Here is a 21,070-nt window from a genome sequence, read left to right on the forward strand (position 1 = left end):
AGGAGTTCTTGGAGAAGAAGTTTTGCAACTTTCTTTACTAGCTTTCCATCCTAGGTTTTGGAGATAAAGAGGTAAAACTTGTTAGGAAAACTATCTTTCTTCCCTTATCCTTGAGTTTATTTGGTGTATGATGTTATAGGAGCAAAAAGGGAGGAATTTTATGGAGGGTTTTTAGCTGTTTTCAAGTTGTCTTCTTGATAGTTTGTTGCTGGAAAGTTTTCAGCTTTATATGTGTGGTTAGATCATTAGTTTACAAGTTTTATATGAGGATTTTGGTGGATTTCTTTGTTAAGATTCATGCTATATGCTTCTTTATATGATAAAGAAGAAGTATTATGTATGCTCCATGGAAATCTTAGTAGCTTGATGGGGAATTATTATGGTGAGTTTGACATATGCTTCTATGTGGAAATATTAGTAGTTTTATGGTAGTTTTTGAGATATTCTTGCTCAACCCACTTTAGAATGACCTCATTGTTATTTGTATGTTGGAGTTGAGCCTAAACAAAAAGGTTAAGATGAGCCAAAAATCTACTTTCCAAGTTATTTTCTTGATAGAAAGTTTCAACTTTGGAACCAAGAGAATTTTGTTCCACTTTCTTCAAAATTTTTAACTATGTTCAAGATATTTTTGCCCCATATATTACTTGAAACGTTGATCTAGTATACATGCAGTTTTTCACTTGATTTTACTGAGAAAACCTTGTGAACTTTGAAGGAAAATACGAGATATGTTTGCTGGAAATTTGATAGCTTGAGTAATGGTTTACGAACTCAATTGTAGTTGCCTTTGGCCTTGGGTCTTGATGGAATTTTGATATCTTATTCCTTTTTGCTCTACTATATATGTAATGGGTTACATGTTGAGTTCTTGATTTTTACAAGAGAGAAACATGTGAAATTTGGGAGTGGGAGTTGGATGGTTTGTTTGAAACTTGCACTACTAGAAAAATAGCTTTTAATGACACTTATATTGTAACATATTTTCCTAAACATCATAATAGGGTGTTAACATGACAGTCAATCAGGAGTGCCATTAAAAATGTACCAAAAGTAGACAAAACTACATCATATCACCCTTAATTTTGAAAATTATGCTTTAGCGCATGATTATTTTCACCCAAAATTCTAATATTTCCTCCCTTTTCTTACTTACCACATTTCATCACTTCTCTCCTCACCCGCTGCATTTTCTCTCTCTCTCTCTGTACTATGACCTTTCCCTCCCTCTCTTGTTTCTCTCAATTTAGGGCAAATTTAACCAATTTTCTTGCCAATCTGCTAATATTTCAAGGAGGAAGCAACTAGGATTCATCCCACCGATGGAGGTACGATGATTAAGATGTTTATTTAGTTTATTGAATATCAATGATTCAATTTTTTGTTAACATCAAGGTTGTTTTCTTTTTGATTTCTTGTATTTAAGAGATAATTTTAACTTTAGGTCTACATATACATCTCTAATTTTGTCTAAAATAAGCAAAAAGGTAGATGGCATCAATAATTTAGGGTTGTCTTCTACTTAGCTATTTGAGTATGCCATCAAAATGTCAGTTGATTGGATGTGTCATTGTTTTGATTCATTCTCATGTTTGGGATTTTTTCTTTTTGTTTTTAAGTAGACAATAAAAGTTTCTTGATGGTTGTACCGAAGTTTCTTGATGATTGGATGCCGTCGAAAGATTCCGAGTAAATGTTATAGCCTTCTTTAGCATCAGTTTGGTAGCATCCGTGACCCACCACATGTTTGATAAATTGACTAAATGAGTTTTTCATTGCTTGCCAAATGGATTTGCTCTCTAGTTTACTCAATTCTTCCAAGCAGCATGCCCTTTAGTTTTTTGCCAAGGCTCTGCCTTCTTTTCTTGAAATAGAAACTAATCTTAAGTTGAATAGAGAACTGAAATACTGTAACATGGTTGAATGTGTCTTTATGTTTTCTTTTCGGATCTTTAGTTTGAACATGCATTTTCTGTCTGAGGTATTTAGCTATTTTTGTCTCAGACCATTGCCTGATGAAGCAGTAGCTTGGAAACTCTTGTCATGTGATATTATTGTTTGTTCATTAAGTATTTATGCATGATATATATTGAGTGAAGACAATATGTAAAGTTGTTTCTTGCCTTTTAAAAAGTTTGGACACTCTCATTGTCCCACTTCACTTAGGAAACCACTTTGTCTGTTTTTATTTAGATACTGATCAAAGATTTGGATATTACAGTTACAAGAATGAGGAAAAAAAGATGTTGCTTATAGAAAAGCATAAAGAAGCTTCTACTATTTGGTGTCAAGCTGATGCTTTCAGCGCTCACGTTACATTTATGTTAAATTAGAGAATGACATTAGTAGGGCTAATCTTACATTTATGTTAGTGTTGTTCTAATTTCATTGGTGCTATTAGACCTACTTGTGGATGTGTTTGTACAACTAAAATATCTCATAAGTTTAATTTGACAAAATTAATAGGTGACAGAGACATTTTAGATGGTTGGGACAAAGTGCATTATACTATGAAATTTGTTCTATTCTTTTTTCCAATTTCTCGTTGCACAAGGTACAAAGACAGTGATGAAGTTTACAACTTTTATAAATTCCAGTGGTTAGTTTAATTTCTAATGACTTAGTTTTCACTGGGTCTTTGTCTAGCAACGTTGTTCATTAGGGTCACCAGAATACTATTGACAGGAAATGGCAAAACTCTTGGTTCTAATATTTGTCTAGCTCTTCCCCTCTTGTTTTATCCTTGTTTCAATTACTATTAGTCTTTCTTTTTTTCCAATTGCTATTAAATGTTATGTAAGTCCAATGTAATAAATATATGTGCACTACACACTAGTGCACATTTAACTTCATAAATTGAAATCTTATAACAAGATATTGATGAAAATCATTATTCTAATTAACATGATTGACCAAAACCTTGTACTTGTATACAACATATACTTGTAGCTCTAATTTTGGAATTGTTCATCATCGCTAAATGTCTAAATTTGTATTACTGAATTCTTTAATAAAACTTTACATAAATCCTCATGACTTGTGTTTGCTCTTCTAAGTTATTAGCTTATGTGCATAGTTATCTTTGTGACTTAAGGGTCAATCTGACATTGCTTACTACTAGAAAAGTTACCTTTAATGACATACCTAATCTAACATTTGGTTCTCTTTTAATCATGAGCCTACCTAAATATTTGTCATGAATATGCATTCACAGAAACTATGTTTTATCTTGGTGACACGTCTTTGGGATTGCATTGGTGTGAAATCCATGTGAATGTGTTTGTGGATAGTGATGAAGAGCTGATGAGGCCATACCATAATTTCTGCAAGATTGGAGATGCAATTGGAGTGGTCATTACTTGGCCAATAAACTTGGTAATCTTTTCATCCTACCTTTATCATTATGAAAGAATTATGAAAGAATGAGAATCATGAAAATTTCGGTTGAGCGTAAAAATGATTGGGCGAGAAGTCAAAGATGCGATTCCATTAGCATCGAATTTGTTGGCATAATAAAAGATCTTTGGACATGTAGTCCAAAATACCTAAAGGGTGTCAAGCCATTCGAATATAAATATTCATTGATAATTTTAATTGAAACTTTTGAAGAGCTCCAAAAAGTTGTCGAATATTTGAAAAAAGAATTTGAGATCAAAAATTTTGGAAAGACTAGATTTTGCCTTGGTTTGTAAATTGAACATTTGAAAGGTGGAATTTTTGTCCATTAAATTATTTATACCCAGAAGGTATTAAAGCGATAAGGCATATATATTAAGTACTTCAATGGTCGTCAGATCACTAGATCCTAATAAGAATCCTTTTGGACTGCAAGAGGAAGATGAAAAGATACTTGATCCTGAAGTACCATATCTCAGCCTAGTTGATGCACTAGTATGTCTTGTTAATTATACAAGAGCTGATATATCATTTATGGTGAATTTATTAGCAAGGTTCCTTGCCTACAAGACGACATTAGAATGGTATTAAACATATTTTTCGCTATCTCCAAGGGACAATTGATCTTGGTTTATTATATTCAAGTAAATCTAAGCCTGAATTGGTTGGTTATGCTGATGCTGGGTATTTATTTGACTCATATAAAGCAAGATCTCAGACTGGTTATCTATTTATATATGGCGGTACAATTGTTTCTTGGCGATCTACAAAGCAGCCATTAGCCGCTACTTCATCGAATTATGCTGAAATAATAGCAATTCATTAGGCCAGTCGAGAATGTGTTTGGTTAAGATCAATGACCCACTACATTTGGAAGAGTTGTGAGTTATCCTCTGAGAAAGGAAATCCTCCAACTGTATTATATGAAGATAATGCAGCTTGTATAGCTCAATTGAAAGGAGGATATATTAAAGGAGATAGAATGAAATATATTTCACCAAAATTCTTCTTTACTCATGATTTGCAAAGGAATGGTGAAATTGATGTGCAACAAATCCCATCAGATAATAATTTCGCATATTTATTTACCAAGGCATTGCCAATTGCAACATTTAAGAAATTGGTGAAGAATATTGGAATGCGTCAGTTAAAAGATCTCAAATGATATTTGTATTAGGGGTAGAAATTAATACATAAGAATAGTGTACTCTTTTTCCTTCACTAAAGTTTCTGTCCCATTGGATTTTTCCCTAATAAGGTTTTAACGAGATATATTCTTTGTATAATGGACATCCAAGGGGGAGTGTTATGAAACAACTAAAGATGTGGATATCCATTGTTATTGCCAAGAAGGTTGATTCATAATTATCTATCAGATTCATTGGTACATTGAATGAAGGAGATACATTGGATGAATCTTTTTAGTTCATTTATGGAACTATTCAATTGATGTACTTGAAGTACTAAATTCATGAATGAGTGTTTAATAGGATTCATGTATCTTTAATCTTATATTACCTAAATATAGATGCGTCCTAGCCTCTCTTTGTAACACATGAACACCTTTCATCAGTTGAAATAGCAAGAATATTTCCCAATTCTCTCTCTACTTCTTATTCTACTATTTCAATCCTTGTTTTATTAGTTTCACAACAAAAAGAACATTTTTGTTAGTTAATTATGATATGAAGTATTACATATGAAATTATTAGACAATGTAGCAGAATGAAGGTATCCTAGAGTTAAGTGTTGTTATTTGTATGGATAATTGGGGATGTCTGTTGTAAGGTTATTACACGAGTGCCAAGTTTGGTTCTGTTGTATTGCACTTGTTTATTTGTATATATTTAAGTGACAAGTAAGTAGTGCTTCTTGTTGGTTGGCACATGAGTGTAGTTTTGGACTGACAAAAGTGTATTTTGGTGAGTTGATCTTGAAGCATAAGAAAAGAAAAGGTAGTTCAATGCCAGTGCTATTTCATGATTTTGTTGGTGATGAAACTAGCTTATATATCTATTAATCAGTTGAATGATAATGTTCATGAATGAGTTCTTAACGTTGTGATTGTGGAAAAAAGTTTGATTCGTAATACTCATTACGTTGATAGGTTTTATTTGCTGATTATTTTGTAAGGAATCTTTTATTTGTTTGTTAAATGTATTTTTTTATTATTTTTGTTCAAAAAAATTTATTGTTGTGTATTTTGTTGGGTGATCAGATTCAAATAATTATTTATACGTATGATGCAAATGTTTTAGATGAAGTTCTTTAACTTTATTCAACTTTTTATATTGGTAATGAGGTTGTTTGATGCTTGCTAGATAACCAAATGCTGATTGAAATGGTTTCGTTTGAATTGATCTTAATGCAACTTAGTTTTAGTCAACTTGTTGAACCTACATTTGGGTTGCCTTTTCATAATATTTATTACTTTATTGTATTTGAAGACCTGTAATCGCTATTGAATTCTCTTTACTTGAGCACAAGTATTGCTATTTCTATTCTTTGCAATTATAGAGAATTTGCAATTATATGGCAGCATGATTTTTCTAACACTTAATGAATCAAGAGTATGTAATTAATAATTTGTTTTGCTAGAGTTGGTCAACATTATATTTAGTGAAATAGCTTGGTCATGGGCATATGAACTCTACCTAGACAGATGATATCATGAAAATCTACAAAATCAAATGGGTCTTGATAAATATGCAGTTAGAGAAATCTATCTGCATGCAAATAGCATATATGAAATCAGATTGAGAACCCAATTGGTTTATGAAAATGCCGATTGATTCAGGAAAATGAAAATTGTTCACAACATTTATGGTTCAAGGGATCTGGAAAACTAGTTTCAAGGAAGACGCAGTGAAGATTAAAAAATACTTGTCGTAAAAGAAAGATTTGAACAGTTAGATTAAGTTGTGTCTTTCAAGTTTAAATTTGCTTTGTTCTTAAAAAAGCAAACTTTTCCTGACATTACTGCATCTCTTTATTGATGATTTTTCACAACTCAATTATTTTGCTTATGATACGGTGGTACTGATGAAAAATCAATATTTATTTTGCTATTAATCATTATTAATTTTTGGTTCTGTCTAATGGGTATTGTGGAGGAGCCAATCCGCTGTGGACACATGTCAGTTCGGACGAATCTGCTTGGCAGCGCCAAGCTGCCAGTTCAGACCTCAGCCAAAGGCCTCCTGGGATTCGAGTAGGCCCATTAGGGCCAGAGGTAGAGAGGCAGAATCCAAATAGGATTCCATCTCTCGCAACCTAGTAGGGCTCCGTTAGGACTCTCCCTCCGGACCATCTCACTGGTTTCTATAAATAAGGAGCGAAGGGACCAGGAAAGGTACGCATTCATACATCTATAGCACTATACGACACAGTCACTTCCTATCACTTCTCGAAAACTCTATCTAACTTGACCACTGGAGTAACAACGGGGAGCTAATCCCGCTGTTCATCCCTTTACAGGACAGTTCGGAACTTGTCTTGGCGCTCAGTTTCGATCGCGCTCTCAGCATCTGCATCATTTGGCGCCGTCTGTGGGAACTCGATTCTTTATTTGCGAAACATACTGAGGACATGATCTCAGAAGAATGCTGAGGAATCCAAAAAGAACGAGCGAAACGATCCCTAAAATCCCCACCAGGGACCAACTAATGGTAAGGAGGGGATGGAGCTCTCGCAAATCCTGCTCGAACAATTGGTACAAGTAGTGGCAGAGAATCTGCCTGCCTTCGAGCTGATCATGAACTACTTAAAGGACCAAACTAGAGACCGTCACAACCAGGAGCCCAAAGCCCAGAAAGAGGGTGGAATAGAACTGCCAGAGTCCGGGGCAAAGAGCTCTCGCCCCCGACGAAAACGAGTACGAAAGGGTTCTACTCATGACTAGATGGACATCCTGGAGCCTTCTCATAAGAACTCCTGAATAGATCACTTTGAGTCATTTCAGGGGATCTCTAAAAGGGAGAACTCTCTGAAGAGAGAAAAGTATCCTATAAAGGATGAACTGGACCTACTGTTAGACCCAGAGGAGGACAGGTATTCTTCCTCTCCTTTCGTAGCAGACAGGGAGAACTACCTTTGCCAGCCAAGTTTAAGATACCAAGTATGAAACCCTATGATGCAACCACAGATCTGGAAGATCATCTGTTTGCATTTTTGACCCACATGCAACTACAAACGGTCGTTGATGCAATTAGGTGTAAAGCTTTCCCTATGTTCTTGAAAGGAAGGGCGCGTCGATGGTTTCAGGGGCTATCCCCCCGATCGATTCGATCCTTTCGACAGTTCGCGTGCCTGTTTGCATTGCAATTTGTTTCGTCCTGTGCTTTCACCAAAAACACGACTCATCTAATGGCAATTCAGCAAAAGCCAGAGGAGTCGCTGTGAGAATACATGGTGTGGTTTAATAAAAAGTCTCTTCAGGTCCAAGATCGGGACGATAAGGTGGTTATGGCTGCCTTCATTAATGGATTGCGTGTGCAGAAATTATATACGAAATTTGTTGAAAAGCCTCCCAAATTTGTTCGGGAAATGTTGGATCGAGCTTATGCAAGGGCTAATGCTAACGAGGCTAACCGCCTGAAGAGCGAGTTGGAGAGATAGAGGGATGAAAGGAGGAAAAAGAACATGGACTCGGTGGATGCGCGAGGTGGCTAATCGAGAAGGAACGCATTTGACCGATTATCAAAGGACAGAGCCCCTGAAAGAGAAAGGGGATGAACTCCTCTCACGGCATTAAGGGCTCAAGTTCTTACTGTTATGGAGCAAGAAGGCCTCTCGCAATCTCCCAGGAAGTTAGTTGATAGTAAGAATAAAGGAACCAGAATTTGAACTGTGTATACCACAGGGACGTAGGGCACGATACGGAGGAATGTCGAGATCTCAAAAAAGATATTGAAGAACTGATCAAGTGAGGACACTTGAGACAGTTCATCATTAAAGGGATGAACTGAACAGAGGCAAAGAGAATATAAGTGAGGAGATAGGAACTATTCACAGGACAGATTCCGAGGTAATCGGGACCGAACTCCTAAACCGGAGGCGCAGAACTTAGTAAGGGTGATTAATACCATTGCGGGAGAACCTGTTGGGGGGGGGACAGCCACGCGGCTCGGTAAAACAGTCGTCCCCCTCCCAGTGGAGATAATCCGAGTAAGCGGTTGAAGGTGTACGAAAAAATAATATACGGACTAGAAAATGCAATTCCCTTACCTCCAATAATCACAAGGCCATTGTGATAGAGGTCATAACATGCAATTACATGGTGAGAAAGGTATACATAGACAATGGGAGCGCCATTGATGTATTATACTATAAGACCTTCAAGGAATTGCAATTAGAAGACAAGCAGCTCATCCCAGTCCGAACTCTCTTGATTGGCTTCGCAGGCCCACCAATCAAACCTGAGGGAATGATAACTCTCATGGTCACGGTAGGGGTGCCGTTGAGGTGTTGAACTGTCTTAATAAATTTCGTGGTGGTCAAAGAGCCATCATCGTACAATATGATCATGGGGCGGCCTACCTTGAACGCACTCCAAGCTGTCTGCTCAATTATGCACTTTAGCATGAAATTTTCCATGCCCAAGGGAGTAGCTGAGGTGCTAGGGGATCCGGAGGTGGTTTGGACCTACTACATCGTAACTCTCAAGGATAAGGAAAAGTTGGTAACTCAAATGACTTGTTTAGAGCCCTGGGAACCAGTCGGGAAGAAGGAAAGACTGGAGACGGATGAAGGGCTACTCGAAATCCCGATTAACAAAGAGCGGCTGGATCGGGTGATACGAGTCAGCTCATACCTGTGGGAACTGACCAGAAAGGCGTTGGAATCTCTGCTGGTAGAGTATGTCGAGATCTTCGCAAGGAGTGCAGATGATATGCCCGGGATTCCATCCGAACTGGCAGTTCACAAGTTGCATGTGGACCCTAATGTCCGGCTAGTGAAGCAGAAAAAGAGGAGCTTCGTGCTTGAACGAAATGAGGTCATTAAGGAAGAGGTGGACAAACTGTTGGAGACTAGAATCGTGAAAGAGGTCTACTATCCGACTTGGCTTGCCAACTCGGCATTGGTCAAGAAGGATGACAAGGCCTGGAGAATTGTGTAGATTTCACCGACCTGAATAAGACCTATCCAAAGGACTGCTACCTTTTGTCCCGAATAGACTTATTCGTGGACTCAACTATGGGATATGAAGTCTTCTGCTTTTGGATGCCTTCAAAGGGCACCACCAAATAGCCATGGCGGAGGAGGATCAGGAGAAGGGTTCATTCATCACCGAATATAGCACTTATTGCTACACCACCATGCCTTTCGGACTAAAGAATATGGGAGCAACGTATCAAAGAATGGTTAACAGGCTATTCAAAAATCAGATAGGTCATAATATGGAGGTCTACGTCGATGATATGCTGATCAATAGTAGGACTCAAGAGCAGTTCATCCCAGACCTTAGGGAAATTTTTTATATTCTCCGAAGGTCGCGGATGAGGTTGAACCCCAAGAAGTCGGGCAAATTCCTAGGATACATGATATCCAAAGACGGAATAAGAGCCAACTCTAATAAGGTAAAAGGCATTATGGATATGGCACCGTCTAGAAACATCAAGGAAGTGTAACGACTAGTCGGTAGGATGGTAGTTTTGAACAGGTTCCTGTCAAAATCGGTAGCTCGGGGTTCCCCTTTCTTCAGAGCTTGAAAAGAGGCTCCCAATTTGAGTGGACCTCGTGCAAGGACCCGAAAATTATTTTAAATTTTCCCCTGTTTTTGAAAAATTAATTTATATTTCCTTTTAGTTTACTTTACTTGCTTATTTGCTAGCCTTAATTTGATGGTGATTTTAAAGGTTAACTCAAGATTTTTCTCTTTTCCCTTATAATTTTGATGCATGTTAAGTTTCGTAAAATATTATGGTAGTTTGATCGACTAGTGAGATGTGTGCGTTATATGTGGTGGATGAGAACAAGCGTGGTACTAGAGGGAGTATGTGATTAGAAATGTTAAGAGTGTATTAGAGAAACCCTAGATATTTTGGAGATTAGATATAAATCAAGAGAGATAAAGAGATAGGAAGGAAACCATAAGCTGTCACTTGTCAACCATCAAGCCAATCTTTGACCAAGACTTTCCCTTAGTCTTTATCTTGAAATTTCACAACACAAGCCTTTCATTTTCTCTTGTGAAGGCCGAAATTGAGAGAGCGAGAAGAGAGAAAAACTTCCAAATTTTCATCTTGATTTCCTTGTTTGATTTGTGAAGAATCCAAAGACCAACCTTAATCCACTCCGATAAACCTTGAGTTAAGTTTGGAGGTGAGCCTTTGGTGGAGTTATTTGAGGAAGAAACTCTTGAGTTGCTTGCCACTTTGGGGTTTTGAGGTAAAATTCCTAGATAACATCTCTTTTTACTTGTTTCTTGAGATTTATGCAAGATATTTTATGATTGAAATTCAAGGAAGCATGTTTATGGTAATTTCATGGTTTTGCTAGGGTTTGATGAAGTTGTTGCTAGGGTGGAGTTAATTTCTAGTTTCATTTTTCATTTTTTAGCTTTGAGATGAATTTCCAGTTTTGATAAGAGATTCTCTAGCTTTGATATGAAATTTTAAGTTTTGATATGTGAATTTTAGTCTGTGTGCAATTTGTAGCTTGAAGAGGTAAAATTTCCAGCCTTGATGTAGTTATTTGAAACTTTGTATATATGTGGAGTTGTGATGGATTTCTTGTCAAGAACATATGTTATAAGCCTCATGACATGTTAGTTATAAGATATAGTGCATTTACCATGGAATTTAAGTAAGAAAGTTGGAAGTTTTGTTGGGATTTTGCTGGAAAATTTCTGTTATGGCTGGCTGAGAGGGAGAGAGGGAATTCTATCTTTCTTTTCAAAAATTTTGTGGTGATTTTGATATACTCTTGTTCAAGACATTTGTTAAAACATTGTTCTTCATATGTATGTTGATTTTGAGCCAAAACAAAGAGGTTTAAGGAGGGTAAAACCTAGTTTCCAAACTAATTGCTTGCTGGAAAAATTTCGCAGGAAGCCCTGTGCAGCTTTGGAAAATTGACTATAACTTCGTATAGGAAAGTTGGAATTGAGTTTCGTTTGTTGTGTTTGAAACTAGACTCATAGAGCTTTCAACGGTATAAAATTCAGGGTTTGGTTCAACTCCTATAAATACCAGTAAATTTACAAAGTTTCTTGAAAAACCATAACTATTTTGTTTTGCACATGAGACAGCAGTGATTTTGAACTGAACATTTGACTAACATATGAGTTGAGTTTCATGAAGATGTCTTCTAAAGTCTATTAGTTCTTCGTGTCTATTTTCTAATGGTGTAAGTTTTACGATTTTTCGACCTATAGAACTCAAGTTATACTTTTTCAAAAAAATGTCGCCAAAACTGGAAATTTTGCCAAATGAATTGAGTGGAACTTGAAAAACTTTGAGAAAACTTTTCTAGGTTTAAACTTTAATTGGTGTGATTTTGGATGGTTTTGTGGCTTTAAACAAGTGTACTTCATAGCCCTAGAATGCACTTAGACATTCTTCGATTGGCTTTCAAGTTTTTGTTGGAGTTTTGAGTTTTGATGGGCCGATTTTAGATAGGCGTATGGCTTATGATTAAGGCTAAAGTGAGCACCTTATTAACCTAAGTTTTGAATGATCAGACCATGACATCTTGTTTTGATTACTTTTAGGGTTTAACGATGGGAACAAGCATGACCCGGAGTCGAACGTTTAGCTTTGGTCTACTTTAAAAGATGAGTGTTCCTTGCATGTGTATGTTTTAAATGACTATGTGAAATGTTGTGAGTATTGCTAGAATATTAAATACTTTTCAATGATTGCTAAATGGATTTTCGATGGGCGAGTGTGTACTTTATCGCACTCGACCCAAGCAAAAGTGAATTTTCAATGATTGAATGCTACTTGTGCATGAATGTAAGCCTTTTGGCTAAATTGGGCCCTTGCCCTTCGTTGCAAGTCGACTCGAGCTCGAAGCAGACTCGGTCGGGCGGCTGGTGACTCTAGGACAATGTTTGGTATACTCGAGTATTACCATGAAATCTGGTGGAGAATTGGCCAGTGAATTCAATGCAATGATATCAATGAATGAATGACAAGAACATTAAAGGAGTTTTCACTTTCAAATGTTTTCTAATGTTGGAGGGATAAGGAAAATGATTGGCAAATGACTTGAATGAATGACTTTAATGAATGGCTCCAAGTGAACACGTATCTATCCAATGATTGAATATTTATTTCTTGAATGACTGGATATTACTGTGTAAAGTATGCAAATTGTTAAATGTAATGTTTCCATGGTTCCCCTACCTGATTGCTTGTTTAGGAACCTTACTGGACTTTTAGCTCAATCTTTTAGTTTTGTTTTCCTTACAGGGGTGGAGGTTGGAGCAAGTAGCCATGAACTAGTGTATATAATCTCTCGTACTTGTACTTTTGTAGATAGGTTATATTTGGAATCTTTAGAAATGTAGTAATCCTATGTTTTACTCTTGGATTGTAAATTAAGTTTGAATTGTTGGTTGAAAATGGAACTTTTATGTTAATTTCGAGACTTGAATGGCTATTTCAAGAACGTTAGTGAGTGAGTCCTGGCGAGAGTTGGGTAGGCGGTCCGCCAAACTCTTGGGTACGCCCTAGGGGAAGGTGGGGTCGTCACACCTCGGAGTGCCAAAAAGCATTTGAAAAATTGAAAGCACATATTGCCGAATTGCCGACATTAACTTCTCCCGAATAGGGCGAATCTTTGTTCATTTACCTAGCCGTGGGAGAGGAGGCAGTCAGCGCAGTACTGAGTTGAGAGGGGGACAGGGTCCAGAAGCTGATTTATTACGTCAATTGGGCTTACAGGGAGCTGAAGTCCAATATCAGCGGTAGAACGGTATGTCTTGATGCTCGTCCACGCAGCTCGAAAGGTTAGATCATAGTTTCAAACTCATCCTATAGTGGTGGTGACCGACTAGCCCTTGAAAAAGATCTTGTCTAAGCCTAATACATCAAGAAGAATGGTCAAGTGGGTTGTGAAATTGTCCAAATACGATCTCAACTTTTGGCCCCAAATGGCCAAAAAAGCCCAGGCACTGGCTGACTTCATAGCAGAAGGAGTTTTTTTTGGGCTGCAAAACACCGAACAGACCAAGGAAATATCTGAACAGGCCATCCCGACTTGGACGCTATACGTTGACGAAGCGTCCAGCAAAGAGGGGTGTGGAGCTGAGCTCCTCTTCATTAGCCCTATGGGAGAAGAGTTGGCCTACACCTTAAGATTTGACTTCAAAGCTTCGAATATGAAGCTCTGATCATGGGGATGGAAGTGGCTCGAAATATGGGGGCCGAATCGTTGGAAGTCTATAGTGACTCGCAGTTGATAGTGAACCAAGTTCTGGGAAACTAAAAAGTCAAAGAAGAGCCACTTAAGAGATACGCTACCAAGGTGCATAAGCTGAAGAGTCTGTTCGATTAGTTTATTCTTGAATAGGTTCCCAGAAGTTAGAACAAAAGAGTTGCGCCCTATCTAAACTCGCCTCGACTTCGTTTGGCTCATAAACAAAGAAGTACTGGTGGAAGTCATGAAAAAAAGGGCATATGAATAGATGAACACCGCCGTAATCCAAGTAGTGGGTTCATGGATGGATCACATCATAAAGTACCTGTCTAATGAGGAACTTCCCCTAAACAGGGGAAAGACCCGAAAACTCCTGCTCAAGTCGCAAAGATATGTGCTCACAAATGGAGTGCTATATAGAAAGTTATACCTAAGTCCGTGGCTGAAATGCGTGACGCCCGAAGAAGAGGATTATATCCTGCACGAAACACATATGGGAATTTGCGAAAACCATGTTGGTTCAAGAATTTTAGCCAAAAAAGGGATGTTGTCCGGGTATTATTGGCCTACTATCTTCAGGGACTCGTCTGAACTGGTGAAGTGATGCAGGTCATGTCAGCTACACGAGCCAGTTCAACATGTCCTGACTCAGGAGATGACTCCCTTCAGAGCCCGTGGCTATTTGTCCAATGGGGAATCAACTTGCTCGGTCCGTTTCCTTGTGCTCCACGTCGATACGAATATTTGGTGGTGGCGATAGACTAATTTACTAAATTGGTAGAAGTCGAACCACTCAACACCATCAGTAGTAGGTCAGTACAGAAGTTCTTTTGGAGGAACACAGTCTGTCGATTTGGTATACCTCGAGTTCTAGTCTCGGATAATAGTTGATAGTTCGCGGATAATCCTTTCCGAAACTAGTGCACGGAGCTCGAAATTCAACAACACTTCACTTCAGTAGGGCACTCTCAAGCTAATGGGCAGGTAGAGAACGTAAACAAAACCATCTTGCATGGTTTGAGAAAGCGTATAGAATCTATGCGAACAACAGGCTGGTTGGATGAACTACCTATCATACTCTGGGCTAGGGGTGGCAATCGGGTCCAAATCGGGTTGGCGGGTCGGGTTGAGACCCGGGTATAACAGGAAACCCGCTGACCCGAACCTGACCCGCCAACCCGAAACAGGTCAGAACACCTGACCCGAACCTGATAATTTCAGGTTGGCGGGTTGGCGGGTCAACCCGCCAACCCGAAAATTAATTTGAATTTCTTGATTTAATCCTATTAAAAATATGATTATCATTCTTGATAAATAAAATGCATAGTATACAAATTTAATTACCACCAAGAAATACACAATCGAAATCTAAGCAGCTCCAAACCATTTCACACACGCTGCAATAACTCATCAAATAGAAGACACTCTTAACAGAAGTATCATGCAAGCCATTTAAGAGAGACTGTCGAAAAACAACTACACAGTTGAGTTTCAACTGCTTGATATCAACGCCATTTACTTCTAATGCTTGTTATCAGACTATTTCTGCAAATTCTGGGTGGCTGGTGCATCCCAGATTCAAAATTCATCCTAAATGAATGAGAGACATCAATATCTGTACCAAGAGCCCATATGACCATAAGATAAGACACCATAAGAGTAGAAATAGTGTAATACATCATCCATCCAAATCTAATAACTCCAACTTCACACAAATCAAACAAAATACTGCCAACCAAATATAAGTTTAGAGTCAATACATTACACCAAATATAAGTTTAGAGTCTTAATCACAACAAAGTGGTGCTCCAAGGCCAACCAATGCTTCAGCCCTCATCATTAACAACAGCAGCATTCATAATGATGCCAAACTTGTGCATCCTCCAAGCAACCTCCAACTGCAGCCGGACTGCTTTGATCACGGCAAGCACATTCATAGCAACTAAGTATCATGGATTAGAGATTAACAACATTAGAATTTGAGTCCTCAATTATTGTTGCATCAACCTCATCCTTGTTGATATTTAGAGACATGATATTTTGAGTTAAATCCTCCAAATTCATATTTAGAGATCCTACATTATAAGAATGAAAAAAAATATATAAGTAACAAAACCAGAAAACTAAAATATGTATAAAAAAACTGTATTTACCTTCACTTTTATCTCCAAATAACCAGTCCTTAGTGCAAACTAAAGCCTCAACAATTTGGGGTGAAAGTGAACTACGAAATTGATCCAAAATTCTACCACCAAGACTAAATGCAGATTCAGAAGCAACGGTTGATACTGGAACACATAGAATGTCCCTTGCCAATTTACTCAAATCTGGAAATCGAAATTGTTGTGCTTTCCAATAATCAAGAACAATAATATGTGACGATCGTTTAGCTCTTGGCTCATCTAAATACAATTCCAATTGACTTTTTTGTGCACTACAGGCAAATTCAAAGGTGTCAAATTGATCAAATTCCTACATAAGTTACAAACAGAGATATATTAGATATGATAATAAAACAAAATAATTAAAAATCATCATAATAATCATAATTTTAGAACGCAATGAAGTCACGAAAGTTTAATTTTCATACCTCTAAAATATCAAATGATTGGTTGTCTTCTTGTTCCTTGGCTCCATGAGGAGAATAAACTTCATTGCTGCCTCGAGAGCATGAAGATGATGCACCAGGTGTGTTGGAAATCTTCACATACTCATTATAGACATCAAAAAGTGCATTCCTGACCTTGACTAATTCATTAGACCCCGGACCATATAGCTTATTATAACGAAATTCAATAAACTGAAATTTATACTGGGGATCAAATACCACAGCAATTGCCAACAAGAGATTGAACTCAGACCAATATTTGTTAAACTTCACAAACATTTGGGAAGCAATCCTCTTCATAAAATCATCTGAACTATTGCACTCCTCAGACAGCTTCAATTGAATCTTAAAAACTTGAGGAAAGTACAAGTTACTAGTTGGATACTTGGACCCCGAAAAAGCATTAGTTGCCTCATAAAAAACTTGAAGAAAACTACAAATTTTTTCAACTCTTCCCCATTCTTCAAGAGATGGACAGCTCCGAAAATTTGAATCACTTAATTGTAAGTGACAAAATGCAAGGCGATAATAAAGTGCACTGGAAAGCATTCTATATGTGGAGTTCCACCTAGTAGGAACATCTTGAACTAAGGCTTTTTTGGAATCAAGAGAAGTCTGTGTTACACATTCGGTGAACCTTAACTTCCTTGTTTGAGAACCCTTCACATACTTGACACATTCTCTTATTAACTCCACAGATTTATCAATTTCTTTCAAACCATCTTGCACAATCAAGTTGAGAATATGTGCACAACATCTCACATGAAACAAAATACCATCACAAATTAAAGAATTTTTCAACTTAAGCTGATTCTTAAGTATTGCAACACAAGAATCATTTGCAGAAGCATTGTCTAATGTGATGGCAAACAACTTCCTTTCAATACCCCAACTACTAGCCAAACTGTAAATTTTTTCAGCTAATGCAACACCATTATGGGGAGGAGGCATATAAGAAAAATTCAGAATTTTTTTCTGTAGCAGCCAATTGCTATCAATGAAGTGTGCAGTCAAACTCAAGTATCCATCAGTAACAATAGATGTCCATGCATCAGAAGTTAAACATATTCGACTAGGACATCCCCGCAATTCACTACCAAGTCTATTAACTTCCTTTGCATGCAAATTTTTAACGTCCGATTTGGCTGTGTTCCTAGTGATATGTTTAATTTGAGGCTCCAAATATGTAAGGACATTTTTAATTCCCTCATACTCCACAAATGAAAATGGCAGCTCATGTCTTACTATGGCATGCACAAGTAATTCTCTAAATTTATCTTGACTAAATTGTGCATTTCGTGTGGCAAGAGCACCTTTGTCAGAAGTGATTAGATACTGTCCAATGTCCTTTGTTGTCATTTTTACACACCTCTTTACATGTCGATGCAAATTACCTGTCCCACTTTTACTCTCAGCAGAATATTCATTCCCACATTTCTTGCATCTGCACTTCAACTCATCGTTTGGATCCTTTTTGGGAATAATGTCGAAGTAATCCCAAACTTCTGAACTTCATCTCCTCTTCTTGCCAGGCATATTGATTGTAGCTTTTGGAGGTAATTTCTTTTTCCCAATTGCACTAGTGTCAGGGTATTGAGATTGATGATTGGTGTGGCCTGTTTCCTCGATGCTATCACTACTCCCTGTATCACCATCTTCTTCAATACTGATTGAATTTGGATATGTCATACTTGTATCCATCTGTTAATCATCAAGAATTATGCAATTCAGTAGTTATGATTTTTGGTTAAAACAAATATTCAGTAATTAAACAAATAATAGTGCTTTCATATTAAAAATGCTTAGTACAAGAGGGGGGACGAGGGAAACAATAACAAACTAAATCAAGTGCAAGTGAGTGTCATGTGCAGAATAAACTTAAGAAGTAGTGGTGTCTGATGTTATTGCTATCTTGGGGAAACAATGACGATTTATGTTTTTGTCCCAAGCTTAATGGAAAATCTGTTTTCTGCCTTGTTTGTTGGAAAGTTTTTATTTTCTTCTTTTTTTTTAATTGGAACCTGGCTTGTAGTTTCTATAATTTCCTTGATTAGTTACTGGTTTTTGTCACGATAAAATTTGGCAGCGCCACTTTAAAAGGATCAAAGCAGAGATACAAAATTGAAGTTTGAGAATTAGATTGGCCAAAATAAAAATTAAAGGTATAAATTGATTTTATTAAAAAAAAGGTTTGAGTACTAAATTCGCCATTTGCCCATGAGTTGTAAACCAAAATTTTAGTATGCCATGAGTTTTAAACCAAAATTTGGACCCCCAAGTTTAATATATCCATTTTCCGTCGACGATCCCAAATTAAAAACATCAAAAGCACTCCTCAGATCATGGCTGCCTCTACATCATAACACTGAACCGCCACTGCCTCTATAACACTACCATTAAGCCCTCCAATGTTGTTTGATCACAATTACCATGCAAAAACCCAGATCGAATATTAGGGACATTAAAATTCGAAATCAGAGACAGTTCAAAGAGAAGAGAAGAAAAAGGGAACCAAACATCAAACGGACATCAAACGGACCCATCAGCCATTTATACTTCAATATGTTTGTTACCCTGTTAACCTCCAGATTTGGAGGTCGATCCATCACCACCAAATCCTTCTTAAAAGTTTCACCTCACCACCGACAGAAATTTACATTAGTAGTGAAAACCAACCTTTTTGTATAATATTTGAACTTATAATAGAAACATCTCTGCCAACCTTTTTTAATCCAGAAAGTTTTGTTTTACCGTATCATCTTCATACATGGTTATACCAAAAGAAAGCTGAAGCAAAGGGCGATATTACACCACAAGAAAGAAATCGATTTAGGGGAAAAAAAACTTGCTGTAAAACTGCACCTTAGAGAAGAAAATCCGTTGCTTGCTAGTTGCTTCTAACCGCCGTTTGACAGATGAAGACCGTGACGTGAACTGGTGAAGTGAAGGGCAAGGCGGCCACCTTTCTAGTTTTGCCGTTTAGAAGAAAAGGGGAAGAAAAATTTAGGGTTAGGTGAGGAAGAAAGATTTCGGCTTTTCGGGTGAGGATTTACTGATTTAGGGCCGGCCAACTGGCCAAATGAAAACTCTAAGTGAATGTGTATGTGTAACTGTGTAAGCCTATTTAGTGTTTAGATACTTTTTTAATTTTTATTTATTTATTTTTATTTTAGAAACGGGTTAACAGGTCAACCCGATTTTGACCTGATTTTGACCCGATTTTTTTCGGGTTTATCGGGTCTGACCCGAATCCTCAAAATCTAAACCCAAACCCATTAATTTCGTGTTAGGTTCGGGTCGTATTTTCAGGTCGTGTCCAAAATTGCCACCCCTACTCTGAGCCTACCGGACAACTCCCCAAACTGCCTCTCAAGAAACTCCATTTGCCTTAACTTATGGAGTGGAGGCGGTAATCCCGACAGAGATTGGCTTATCATCGAACAGGATACAGAACTTCATAGCTCAAAACAATGAGGAGGGGATGTGGTTTAACTTAGAGCTGCTCGAGCAGAGAAGGGAAGAGGCAGCCATAAGAATGGCCAAATACAAGGGATAGATCGCTCGACACTACAACGCCAAGGTGAGACATCTCTCTTTTAAATCGGAGGATCTAGTTCTACAGAAAAACTCGGTAAGTCGGACCCTAGGCACGAATAAGTTGGGTCCAAACTGGGAAGGTCCCTACATAGTAAAGGAGGCAGACCGAGTGGGGTACTATAAGTTAGCTCACCTCAACGGAGATGAGATCCCACGTACCCGGCATAATTCGAACTTAAGAATCTTTTGTTAGAAAAGTTCATTTACTTTGTTTATTTTCTGAAGTGTTTGCTTGAAAAGCTTGAATAGTCAAATACAGTGAAGTTTGGTTTGTTCAAAGCTGTTCGGACACTACTTCAATTAAAGTGCAATGTCAAAATTTGGCCAAGTGTTGAGAAGAAAAGAAAATTCCATTCACGATGAGCGTATTTACAACAAAAGAATGAACATACAAAAACAAACTGGCCCTACTCAGTTTGACATCCTACACCCTACATCCTACTCAGTTCTCCCCCTTTTCTTCCTGCTCGGGCTTTGGAGTGGTCACAGGTAGCATCGGATTAGCGACCAGGTCGGCAGGCCTGTACCCACGCGAATACCCCTCCACAAGCCGGTCAACCTGATGTACCGCCCGTGGGTTATAGTTGGGGAAATTTCCAATATCAAACCTAGGAAGGTTCAGTGCTTGCACTTCGTTCAGCGCCTGGGCGTAGCCGTGCTAAAGAACGGGGGTATTTAGAATAACCAGGTCGACCATGAATTGATCCGACCTCAAAAAGTCCCGCACGCCCAGCCTTCGACCTTCCTCCTACGTAGCTGAGCACTGACCTGCCAACTCGGTAGACTTCTTCTGTTCAGCCTCTAACTAAGCGGTCAGAGCAGAATTCTTATTAATTTCTAGCTGAAAGTTCGTATGGACTTGAGATAGTTGTTTCTTCAACGCTTTCACCTCAGCAGTGGTAGCCTCGAGCTGGGCGGTCAGCTTAGTTTTGGTTGCCGCATCTTGGGTCAGCACTTTGCTCATGTTTTCGAAATGCTTAGCCAGTTCGGTACCTGCCACTTGCACCTGTACAAAATCATAAAAGAGCAGAAGAATGAAAAAGGAGCTCAGCTGGAAATCATCAGAGTGGAGTGACTGAAGACTGATCTGAGCTGAACCCAAAT

General features: G+C 37.9%; 1 protein-coding gene and 1 long non-coding RNA gene across 2 annotated transcripts; one reads left to right on the forward strand and one right to left on the reverse strand.

Moving 5' to 3' along the window:
• The first annotated feature begins 1,184 nt into the window (after nt 1–1,184).
• On the forward strand, nt 1,185–7,839 carry LOC140008589 (uncharacterized). The gene is made up of 3 exons (XR_011816093.1): nt 1,185–1,328; nt 3,215–6,748; nt 6,874–7,839. It is a non-coding gene; the product is annotated as an uncharacterized lncRNA (long non-coding RNA).
• A 7,748-nt stretch (nt 7,840–15,587) lies between these two features.
• On the reverse strand, nt 15,588–17,728 carry LOC113693534 (zinc finger BED domain-containing protein RICESLEEPER 2-like). Its single transcript, XM_027212074.2, has 3 exons — nt 16,352–17,728; nt 15,915–16,233; nt 15,588–15,703 (listed from the first exon to the last, which is right to left on the reverse strand). Exons 1-3 carry the CDS (start codon nt 17,726–17,728, stop codon nt 15,588–15,590), a joined length of 1,812 nt encoding a protein of 603 aa, XP_027067875.2.
• Between the last annotated feature and the right edge of the window lie 3,342 nt (nt 17,729–21,070).

This window comes from Coffea arabica, chromosome 6c (assembly GCF_036785885.1).
Source record: "Coffea arabica cultivar ET-39 chromosome 6c, Coffea Arabica ET-39 HiFi, whole genome shotgun sequence".
Classification (NCBI taxonomy): Eukaryota; Viridiplantae; Streptophyta; class Magnoliopsida; order Gentianales; family Rubiaceae; genus Coffea; species Coffea arabica.

What these genes read in the sequence shown, in the direction of transcription:
- LOC113693534 (XM_027212074.2), bottom strand. Translation starts at nt 17,728, where the DNA reads ATGACAACAAAGGACATTGGACAGTATCTAATCACTTCTGACAAAGGT. An exon ending in AATCATTTGATATTTTAGAG is followed by an intron (nt 16,234 to 16,351) that starts GTATGAAAATTA and finishes TAACTTATGTAG; the next exon opens with GAATTTGATCAATTTGACAC. An exon ending in ATTTGGAGATAAAAGTGAAG is followed by an intron (nt 15,704 to 15,914) that starts GTAAATACAGTT and finishes CATGATACTTAG; the next exon opens with TTGCTATGAATGTGCTTGCC.